Below are 11,825 nucleotides of genomic sequence, written 5' to 3'. Positions count from 1 at the left end.
CCCCCCCGAAAAAAAGAAAGTTCAATGGTTCAAATTAGAAAAACAATGAGCGTTCTGAAAACCGAACAAGCAATAGGCCTATCCAATATTTATTACTCCGTCTCTCCATCTCTCCATCTCTCCATCTCTCCATGCCACAGATATTGTAACAGTTTCCTTGTGGAATTGTGGTCAGCAATACGGTGGATGGGATAGTCAACTTCTATTATAGTGAGGTTTACCACAGTCAGGGAACTGCTGCTTTTTCTTTCCTCATCCTTACTGTCGTCATTTTCCCTCTACTTTTTCTTAATTATGTTTTTAACTCTCTTGTGAACTGCTATTTCCGGGGTGTCTTGATAGTCAAAGCAGACTTTGTGCTGTTGAGGCAAGAGAGGTGAGTAGAGTAAGCCCGATTCCCCGTTTGGACTTCTCTGTTGACAAACACCCCTTGGCGCTCATATGTCCTTATGCAGTTGCGAGCGCCGTAAAACCTTCCCCTACTAAAACTAAACAAAAACAACAAAGTGAGTCCCATCATTGTCTGTTTCCTTACCCTCGTAGATTGTTTAACAGATGGAGGATGTTCCCCTAATAGTGTTGACAGAGATGTAAAACCCGTACACTTACCTAGGAATGTTTTTCTCTTTCTGTCCGGTTTCACTTCTGATGGTGGCTGGGGGTGAACGACCTGTGGCTGTAACATCACCGTCACACTGCCCCATCACCGTCACACTGCCTGCCCCATCTCTCACCTGGTTTTCTTGTCACTTTTTGCCCTACTCTGTTGTGTCCTTCTTTTTGTTGTTCTGATTCTTCACTTAAACAATTAATTTATTTAACTGGAGTCTGTGGTGGAGCGGTTAGATTCGACATATTATTATCTCTGTTGCCTGCAGAAGATGTGAGTTTGATTCTCATGTGCTGAGGGTTTTGTGGGGGTTTTTTTGGTTGTAATTGAGTATCTCCAACTGAGAGGGATACAACTCCCCAACAACAGAAAGATTGAGATGTTTGATAAAAATTATTTCCTCTCAGAAATTGATCTCAAATCTCAGGCTGTGTGGAACAGCAGTTCCATGTTTTTCTCTTTATTTAAACAAAAATTAAGACTAATGAATGGAGACTCATCGTCATATTATATACAGTCGAACCGCTCTATAGAATTATCACTCACACAAATTATAGTCGCTTCCCATTTCCTCCTTGAGTATTTTTTAAAATTAAACAAATAATAATAATATAATGACATTGTATAATGGCTGAAACAGCACCTGGACATGGATGGCTGATGCCTCTATAAATAACTTATTGATGATGATGATAACATTATATAAGACAACCACTTGTCTAAGACAGCCACTTTTTGCCTCGACCACAGCTGGCTGTCTTGGACAGTTTCGAGTGTGTAATTCTTCTATCTCTAACAGTCGCGCTTTTTGTGTTTATGTTTCAGAGCCCCACTCCGGCTTCCTGATCGCCTTCAACATGTTCGACACGGACGGGAACCAGATCGTAGACAAGAGGGAATTCCTCGTGGTGGGTCTCACGCTCTCCGTCTGATTGTGCTCGCCTCTCTCTGACTTTGGTCCGTGTCTGGCAGCGCTTGTTGTTGTTGGCCCGCGACTGGACATGGTCATGTGGTCTGTGTGTATGACAGTATTTTGAAGGCCAATAGATGTACACCTAATTATGTGGTCTCTCTCTATGATAGTCTATTGAGGGCCAATAGATGTACTCATGAGATTATTTTGGTCTCTCTCTATGATAGTCTATTGAGGGCCAATAGATGTACTCATGAGATTATTTTGGTCTCTCTCTATGATAGTCTATTGAGGGCCAATAGATGTACTCATGAGATTATTTTGGTCTCTCTCTATGATAGTCTATTGAGGGCCAATAGATGCACACATGGTCCTGTGGTATTATGTGTGTGTTATGAAGGCCAACAGATACTCACATGATGATGCACTATTCTATATGCGTCTGATGAAGGCCAATAGATGTATGTGATATGTGTACATAGCTGCCAACCAGTTCGTAATTAACATACTTCATACGTTTTTTAGGGTTTGAGTTCGGGAGTCTGTTTCATATATCGGAAAATAGGTATTCTGTTGTCCAAGTATTGCTCCTCCTGATGTTTCTGTTAATGAAGAAAAATTCTGGGCTGTCAAGACGGTATTTGTGAATAATGATGAGAATGAAATAGCGTGATTTTCTTGAGTGCAGGGAAGTATGTGTGAAGGGTTTGGAGAAGGTCAACTTGGCCACTGCCCACTGTCTTGATCTGCTGGAGTGGGGAGAGTCTGTGTGTTTGGTGTGGAAAAGTTGGCAGTTCTGTGTGTCTGATGCCAAGTGTCTTACTGTGCACAACTTGGAGAGCTGTGATGTGTGCATGGCCGCAGTATCAATTCCAGCTTTCTGTGTATATAGAGAGAGTAATTTATAACTTTGTATGTAGAGAAACTTTATAACATTGTATATATAGAGAGAGTTAATTTATAACATACTCATGCTCACTCCTCTTAGATGTAGATTTCAAGAACATTTCTTGTAGGATACGACAGGTTTTTCTAACCAGTGACTTCTAAGCAACATAAGATAAATAAAAATGTTACAGAAATTTCATGTATATAATTTTTGAATTAGTTGCGAGATTTGAGCGATTAATTTATTTATGTGTTGAATTTTGAACTAGAAATCTTGTCAAGGTATTTGTTGATAATTTTATAGCTTTCTAGCTGAAAACTTTGAACTGTTGTGATTTTTGTATGTTGTTTGGTTTTGTTGGTAAGTGTAACGCAGTCAGGCTTTAGCTGCAGTCTACTTGACATAACAACTGAAGTGTTGAAAAGATCTATCATTCTTTTTTCTCTTCTTCTATGTAAAGGATTTCTGTGTGGAAGGTTTCTGGTTCCAGCCTTTGTCATGCGTAGATCTGTGTGGTTTGTCTGTCACTGGGTTATTCCCGAGAGCTTGCCTCTCAGCTCGGTGTCTGTGTCTGTCCTTGTGTGGCCATGTCTGCTCACAGTAGGTCGTCTCTCTCAGGCTGTCGCGATTGCTGGATGCACGACACGCGACAAACACAGCAAGGCTCGCACTAAATCACCGCCGTTGTATCGTCATTGTGTCATCATTGTTTCGTCGTTGTGTCGATGTGCTTTCTCTTTACTGAATAGACAAATTTCTAATCTGAGGGTTTGTCTGTTCTGCCACTGTGTCAGAACGAGGGAAGAGACTGTTTTTTAGCATGTCTCCCACTGTCTTCTTGCCAGTCTCCGACTGTCTGTGTCTGTCTCCGACTGTCTGTGTCTGTCTCCGACTGTCTGTGTCTGTCTCCGACTGTTTGTGTCTCTCCGACTGTCTGTGTCTGTCTCCGACTGTCTGTGTCTGTCTCCGACTGTCTGTGTCTGTCTTTGACTGTCTGTGTCTGTCTCCGACTGTCTCCGACTGTCTGTGTCTGTCGTTGGTCCAGCCCTGAAGTTAATGTTATATCGAAACAGCTGATGACTGCTACACCTTTGTTTTTACTCAAGGGTTGGTTAAGAATTTTTAACGTTAACATTTCGTTGCTCACTTTTCTTTTGGAAGACCCAATATTTTGTTCAGGTTTTCTGCTGAGGATTAGGATGCAAGGATTTGTGCTGCGTAAACTGTTTGTTTGAGTGTCTCAAAGTGTCTCTGTGTCCCTTTCCCTCGTGAAGCTTCAGTATATGTTGGAAAAAAAAACAGGACTTCGCAGTCGTAACTCAGTAAGCATACCCGTGTACAAACTTTCTTCTGTTAGTGTTCCTTCATCTGTTTCTTTGTTTTGATTCCTTCAAAGGTATTAGCATAGACACGTTTAGAGAAGTTTTTCATTTTAGAAAACTTTGGTTCGTCTACTTTTTCCGGGCAAGTGTACTATGCCCTTCTGCCTCAGTGTGATAGTAGCATGTTCTGCAAGTCCTCATTTTCTTTCTGGATCATAAAACTTCGTGCATTTGTCAATGTTGTGCTAGCTTTTGGACAGATTTTTTGTAGTTTATTTTTTTTTCTCTCTCGAGATGATGGTTGTAATGTTGATGGTAAGATTGGTTTCATTCATGTGTTCTGTATATTTTTTTCTGTTTGCTCTTTAATTTTAGACTTGAGATAAACTGGAATTTTTTCTTGGAATTCTAGTTATGGGAGCAGAACACTATTTGTACGTCAAGCATTCAAAGCTGGCTGGCTAGTAGTTTTCCTTAATCTGAGTAGACGTATGGGGATCCGGGTGCTGAGATATACATAGAACTTCCCACGACGACTGAAATGAACAACTGGATTGTCACAAAGTGTCGGAGATCTAGAGCAGCCCCAGCCATACACTAACCAGCACCTCGCTTTTCGCAGATTTCTCACCTAACCTTTTTAACTTTTTTGACCTCGGCTTTTCCTGGATTGAGGTGTGATTTGGTCTAACGATGGTTTCAACTCCGGGAAATAGGAAATAGATTCATTCTTTTTTTTTTTTTTTCATCGTAGGTAAAGCAGTTAATTTTGAAATTTTTTTTGGGTTTTTTCCCAAGCACTTTTAAAAATCACAGGTTGCACATCAGTATATTCTGCTGTGAGTGTTTGTATGTGTGTATGTATAACTAATCTGTTGTGTCAGTCACTGTCACAATGCTGTGTCCTCTGTGTGTTTGTCCACCCTATCCAAGATTTCGCTGCTGTCTCACGCCATGTAACCAGCGTGGAAATGACTCACCGTGTCCTCCTTACTGCCCAACACTTGGACCATGGCAGCTACTGTCACATCTCAGTACAGACAGGCTCCGGCCGTACACAATCTTTGTCCTTCTGCTTGGATCATTCCATCTCCCAACTAGTGGGCTCATAGTGATGAGCTTTTTTTGAAAGTTTAAAGACGATCTCACACACCTCTCTGATAGAGTTATGGACATCTGCGGGGACATTTCAGTGACCCACTTTCAGCTCTGTTCAAGGACCCCCGAGTAAGTGTTGAGTTCCTGCGTGCTGTCGGCATCGCTTACCGTTTATTACGTCACAGCGCCAGAGGAGAGAGAGAGAGAGAGAGAGAGAGAGAGAGAGAGAGAGAGAGAGAGTCATAGACCTAAAACAGAATCATCCCTCGGTGTGAGATTACATCTAGATGAAAGGACAAAAAAACCAACCTAGGATAATGTTGGGTTTTTCCCCAGCGTCCTAGCCGAGAAATGAGACTGGAGCCTGTGGTGTAGTGGTTAGGCACTCTGCTGTCGCACACAAGAGACCCGAAGTAGATTCCTGAGTTGGGAGAGATTTTAATCAAGTATCTTTGTCTTTTTGCTGGAGTTTTGAACCCCTCGCTCTCAGCCCAGGCTGGTCCTGACAGGCAGGGTCGGGAGCCTCTCTGAGGAACAAGTTACGTCTGTCTTCACTTCTTGGCCTTTTTACTTAGTCCTTTGTGGCAGGGTTCAGTTACAAATTGACCGGCACACGGATGTTTGAGGTTTCAACCCTTGAGGGTTTTTCCTCCTCCTCTAATGGCAGAATTGATCTCATCTTTGGTCTCGTGAGAAACCTTCAGAATGATTCAGTTTGTGTCTAGTGGCTCAGCCAAAGGTACCATCATCATCATCATCATCGATGCCTTTCACCGTTGGCAGGGTATAGGCCACCTTCAAGCTCCTTCCACTTATCTCAGCCAAAAGTACCAACAATCAGGTATTTTTTTTGTCTCTCAAAGCTCCTGCACTCTGTGATGATTTCCTTGTCTTTCATCAATTGGTCATTTCTCGTGTTTGGAGATCATCTTCTTCTCAAAGTATTTCCACCTCTGTCTGTTTGGTCCCAGGTTTTATCGTATGTACAGTCCGACTGTTGGGACTCTGTCCTGTGTTTTTGTCATGGGTGTGGACACAGGTTTTGTTTGCTTATGGTTCTTTTCATTTGCCACAACTCAGAGGGAACGGCTATATTGTTATTATTATACATTTTTTTGTCAGTCTGCCCACAGCTTTATAAAAAAAATCAAATGTCATTTTTTTGCTTTTATATCTAAAAGTACTTTAAATTGTAACCAACTTTGAAGTAACGGTCTTTTTCACCAGTTGTGCTTTTGGAGCCGACTGTATGAGAAAGTAGAGTTTTTAAATCATCTAGTATTTAGTTTCATTATTATGTTATGTTATTGTGTTATGTTATTATGTTGTCTGTGTTTTCGTTTGTAAAACCAGAAGCTGTCAGTGTAGGCCTATGTCTATATTGTCTCATTTATGTCATCTAGAAGTCTTTCAACATCAGAGTTGTTGTAAAGCAGAGCAGAAATTTCTTGTATGTTATCTAGAGTAGTTTGTTCAGAAGGTTTCAAATATTGGTAAATGTGTCGCTTAGAGCTGGAAGGGGGTTGGGAGAGAGAGTGTGTTTGGAGGAGGAGGGGGGGGGTGAATTCAGAGATGTCCTATCTAAGCTAAACGTTTGTCAGTTAGTCGTATGTGTCAGTCAGTCAGTCAGTCAGTCAGTCGTATGTGTGTGTGTCAGTCAGTCAGTCGTGTGTGTTTGGAGATGACACAAAGAAGCTGACAGTCACAAGGTCATCCTGCGTCTTGTACTCGGCTAGTCGTGTCACCGAGTTGTTGTTGTTGCTGTTGTTGCTGCTGCATCTGTTGTTGTTGTTGCTGTTGTTGTTGCTGCTGCTGCTGCTGCATCTGTTGTTGTTGTTGTTGTTGTTGTTGCTGTTGTTGTTGCTGCTGCTGCTGCTGCATCTGTTGTTGTTGTTGTTGTTGTTGTTGTTGTTGTTCACTGTTTGGTGTTTTTTGCTTCTTGGTCATTATTGTTGTTGTTGTTGTTGTTGTTGTTTTTTCCCCTCTATATTTTTCCATGTGCACCAACGTATATATATATATATATCTCTGGCTGCCAGTTTCTTCTTGTTTCTACCGTTCCTGTTTTCCACATTTGCTTCTCTCCCCACCTCCTAGTGTGTGTGTTTTTTTCTCTAACCTGAGTAGTGAGACAATATATCATCATATCGTCGTCTTCTTCCTCCTGCCTTTTGTTCACTTCTCCTTGTTTTTTGCCTGTTGAATAATCCACTAAGTGTTGGAGTTGATGTTGTATGTCATGTGATCATTCCTCATTGACAGCTTTGCCCAATTTTTTCTCCCCTGGACTGTTTTGTATTTCAGTTGGAGTCCTTCTTCATTCTCCCCCCGAAGGAAAGGAAGTTTGTCCCCCGGGACCCCCAAAAAGTGCAGAAATTGTTAGATGTATGACCTTTTTCAGATGCTTGGCCAAATTTTAGCAATAATAAGCTGAGCGCACGCAAGTCTGCTTCTTGACCTCCCATGTTTTGCCTCCTCCCTCTCCCCCTCCCTCTCCCCCTCTCCCTCCTCCCCCTCCCCTGTGCTATGGTAGTAATCCAGACATACTCACCAAAACTTGCGTGCTGCATGCGCTAAAGCTTTCCTGTAACGTACATGTTAAAAAACCGGCTAATTTGGCGTTGAAACTTACAGAATTTATACGTTCATACCTGCACTAATTTACTAGAGTCAGCTGTAAATGAGGCAAATTATATTTCTTAACTTGAGGCAGCGGGAATATTGTAAGAAATATTGTCTTGAGATTTTTCAGCTTTCTAAAATAATGAGTAATTCTGATCATGTTTTCTGAGACAATGGTGGACTGTGATACAGTATTTTCTCAAAGGTTTGTTTGTGATTTGTCCAATACCCTGTAAGTGCATGAGCACAACTATAGTGCTGAGTAACACAAAGTCCCACCGGAATGTGCAAGTCGGCTTACACGTACCGCAGCTTGAAGAAATGAGTTGTCCCCCCCCGTAGGTTTGCATGCACCTACGGCGACCTAGAGGGCCTTCAGTAACTCCTTTCACGAGTACCCCATTAACTCCATGTAGCAGGAAGTCTCTTTCTTTCTCACTGTCTTGGTAAAACACTCGGGGGACTTTTCCAGGCAGTGGTTGGCTGCAATAATAGAGAGCTGACTCCCGGTGCTGTGGTAAAAGTATTGGGAGCAGCGCATGGACATTTTGGTCAGAATTGGAATTTTACATTCACAACTCAAAATTCATAATTTACTGCACCATTTTTTTTATTGGTAAGATTTCAAATATTTTACTCATTTGTTTATTTTTTTCTTTGTCAGTATAATTGAAGCCTCCAAAATTTGAGTAACTCAGTTGTTTATGCTTACAACAAAAGATACATATTTACATGTTTCCATTCAAGTAAGTTTGAAAAACTTCAGTAGTGGACACAGTCAAAAGAAGCTGAAACTGAAGCGAGAAATAGATTGTGTGCGTACCCGCACAACTAAATAGACAGAAACGTACCCCCCCTCCCCTGAAACACACACCTGGGTTACCAAAAAATCCTGAATATTCCCAATGTCAGAAGTCAGTTATACCTTGTACAGTAAACCTTCCGTATGGTCCCTTGTCATACAGACAGTCAGCTGATAGAGGACTTAAACCCATACACCATTTCACCATTTTAAAGACAGGCACAGTAATACTTTGTGCTGTAAACCTTCCATATGATCCATTGTCATATAGACTGGCATGATAGAGGCGTTAAACCTATACCATTTCACCGTTTCAAGACAGGCACAGTAATACCTTGTACTGTAAACCTTCAATATAGTCCATTGACATAAAGACAGACACAGTTATACCTTGTACTGTAAACCTTCCGTAGGATCCTTGCATTTGTCCAGTTCTCCTGACAGGATAGGACAAGAAAAAGTATGAATATTGGTATATATATATACCCCTTTAACTCCCGGAGAGATCATTTCCCATGTCCTTCCTGCGACACCCCCTCTCACCTCCCACTCCCTTCTTCAATATAGTTTCTGGTACAATTCCCTCTACCACCCACCTTCCTTCTCCCTCCCTACCCACTTTCTCTCTGTTCTCTCTCACTCTGTGTGTGAAGGAGAGATGCAAGTGTTCTTACAGTTTCTGTCTTTACATCGTGTAAATGACATAGATCAGGTTGAAGGCGCCAGAGGTGACATCTGACCGATTACCAACTCAGCTGATTTTTTCAAGTCAAGGGTTCGAGACTTGAGTTATGTGTGAACTTTTGTTATGTCAATGTGTTATTCTTTGTCTGAGGCGTAACTCTGAGGTTTTTACCTACAGCACAAGATTGTTTAGTTAAGATTGTATCTCCTCTTTGAATTGGGAAGTGGTTGTGTAAATGACTTTTAGTTTGAAACAGATTTGGAATAGGAGAAGGATAAGGTTGTGGGTTGTTTGGAGGCTGGAGGGCACGTCTGGAAGGTCTGTCTTTCTTTTTTTTTTCTTTCCCTCTGTTGTTTCTGTCTGTCTCTCTTCTTTTCATTCCCTCTATTGTTTCTGTCTGTCTCTTCTTTTCTTCCCCTCTGTTGTTCCCATCTGTCTATCTTGCCATCTCCCTGTACTGAGTGACCGTTGTCGGGTCGATGTGCTTGGCTCAGACCTGATGGTCAGCGTACACTGTTGGGTACTCTCTCTAGCTACCTCCCTGCTGACCCCTCCTAGAGTAGATCCTAACTCTTCGCGTGGTTTGGTCTTGAAAGTAACTCAGCTTTGTTCTATTTGCTTTCCATGTTTAGTGACAGCCTATACCTAAACTGCTGTTCCTCTGCTTTTCTTTCTGTTTATTTTCAAATGTTATTCATTTATTGTCATCCCGCTCCCCCCCCTACAGCTTTGCTTATGTATCCTAACCAGCTTTGCGTAGTTGTAGAATCTTTTTTTCTCCGCTGTAGACAGCTGGCCAGTAGTCGTCAGACGGTGCTGCACTTTTGTGACATTACAGTGAGATCGAGATGCATCTTGGCGCCCGTACAGAGGGGCTGGTTTCCCTGGGGGGAGGGGTCCCTGGTGTGTGTTTACGCGTGACACGAGACGTGAAAGATAAACGCCCGTTTTGCAATTTTCCTTTTTGTGAGGCTTTTACAGTTTCTGAGTTCGGTGTTTTGCGCTTGGTTGTTGGGGCGTGCGCAACGGTGGAGGAGGTTTGATTCTTCGAAAGGTTGCACTTTTTTGAACGGCAGACGGTCAGTTTGTCCACGGGTACTGTTGCCACTTCGCTTTCTCCACATTCATGAGTTTACTGACCCACAGTAGTTACAAGAGCACAACTTTTATTGCCATTTTTAGAATTTAGGCAAAGGTTTTCTTAAGTATGTTAAAGCACTGGCAGAATGAAGACTAGTGTGGGGCGCAGTACTTTGTCTTTGGTGCACCACCCACAGGGTTGCATGTTCAAACCCTCACCCTTGGCCTCAGTAGCTACCTGGTCGATCATTTTAGTTGTGGGGGATTTCTTGCGGAGTGTAAGATCAGTACAGTACAAATTTGTTGTGTGCTAAATTCTATCATCACTTTTTGTTCATGACACATGTTTATTTTCCCATGTTTTCATCTGAGTCCTGTGGTCACTTTTATTTTTTTTTATTATATTCCATGCCGGAAAAGATTTTTAAAAATTGTTTATATCTCTTATGTTATCATTTATGTCCTTAAAAAAAGAAAACAGATTTTTTTTGTTTTATTGTTATATGGAAGGAAGAATATGTTGGGCGTAGATATTTGCACAAGCTTTAAGACAGACACCTTTTCTCTGTCTCCCAACCCGCTGTTCCCTGCTTACAAGCATGTTGGTTGTGCCGGCTGTCACTACTGCCAGGTGTTGAACGGTACAGTCTACGTCCCGCTGTGACCGATGAAACAATTGGTACTGGAGAGTAGCTGGGAACAGAGCTGTCTTGTTTCCACAAAGCTGAGGGGGAATATTAATTGTTCTTAGATTTTCTTCTCCTATGCAGAAGGCAAAAGAAAGAGAGGCTGACCAAGAACTACTTACATAAGGGATGGGTGATGGGAGTAGACCGGGAGAATTTAGAACTTTCTTTGTGAGAGCGTCTGAGTTGAGAACTGAGCGGCGAAGCATGACGGGCGATATCTGTTTCTGATCTTTTACCTGTAGAAGAAGAATCATTTGCTCAATGGTAAAGAATAGGGAGAGAGGCTTTCATTTGGATTAATAAAATGTTGTTAACTTTATCTTTTATAAGAATTGATCCCAAAAGGACTTAGATAAGGACAATTTGGTACGGACCCATTGCCTCTGGTCAGGATCCAAAAAAGCAAAAAACTGTAGAAGGACGTAGCCTCTGTCAGGCTGTTATTGTCAGGCGAAATTCCTTGCTGCTCAGAGTGTGGGAGGGGTGACATGGCTAGGAGGAGTTGGCTAAGATTTTCATAGGTAGACCAGACTAAAGAGAGTTAAAAATGTTTTAGCATACACAAAAAAGTGTGCCTGTTACAGCTGAGCAGAGGCCATGGGCCACCACACGTGCATGCTCGTAGATCTCTGGATGCGTATGACCACACACTCACTCACACACACTCACACACGCACACTCACTTCACGCACACACTCAAGTTGTATAATTATGTACGTGATACTATTGGTACTGTTAGTTAACGTGAAATATTCCGTGTTAGAAGTTACTTCTGAATTCAAAAGAGTTCTGACAAATTTGTTTTTTTTGTTTCGACCAAACGTTCAGGATAACGTCCTGTTTGGATGAACTGAGTGGCTTGTTCATGTATGCTCCAGACCTTTTTGTTCATGTGTACCCCAGATCTTTCCAGTTATCATGTTATTGTCTAAGGCTTTACAGCTTTTCGCTCTATGAACTATTCTTGCATTGTCTTTGTGGGGGTTTTTTAGGCTTATCAGCTGAAGTAGATAGACATAACGGGCTCGGATACTACCACCACTGGGTACGAAATTGTTGTCATGTTAGAGCCAAGCAATCAAGTGGGGGTTTTTTTTGGGAGAGGGGGGGGGGGG

At 42.0% G+C, this 11,825-nt stretch overlaps 1 protein-coding gene across 1 annotated transcript in view; it reads left to right on the top strand.

Moving 5' to 3' along the window:
• The window catches only part of LOC101854201 (calcium uptake protein 3, mitochondrial), a gene marked incomplete in the record, with an annotated part of 103,542 nt that overhangs the window by 73,539 nt on the left and 18,178 nt on the right, over positions 1–11,825 (top strand). The window contains 2 exon segments of the mRNA XM_035972403.1: positions 1,436–1,518; positions 7,137–7,217. Of these exon segments, the coding sequence (XP_035828296.1) occupies positions 1,436–1,518; positions 7,137–7,217 (164 nt within the window).

Source organism: Aplysia californica, unplaced genomic scaffold, assembly GCF_000002075.1.
Source record: "Aplysia californica isolate F4 #8 unplaced genomic scaffold, AplCal3.0 scaffold00680, whole genome shotgun sequence".
In the NCBI taxonomy this organism is placed as follows: Eukaryota; Metazoa; Mollusca; class Gastropoda; order Aplysiida; family Aplysiidae; genus Aplysia; species Aplysia californica.
The sequence above is the reverse complement of the archived record's forward strand: the minus strand, read 5'-3'. Positions and strand labels throughout refer to the sequence as shown.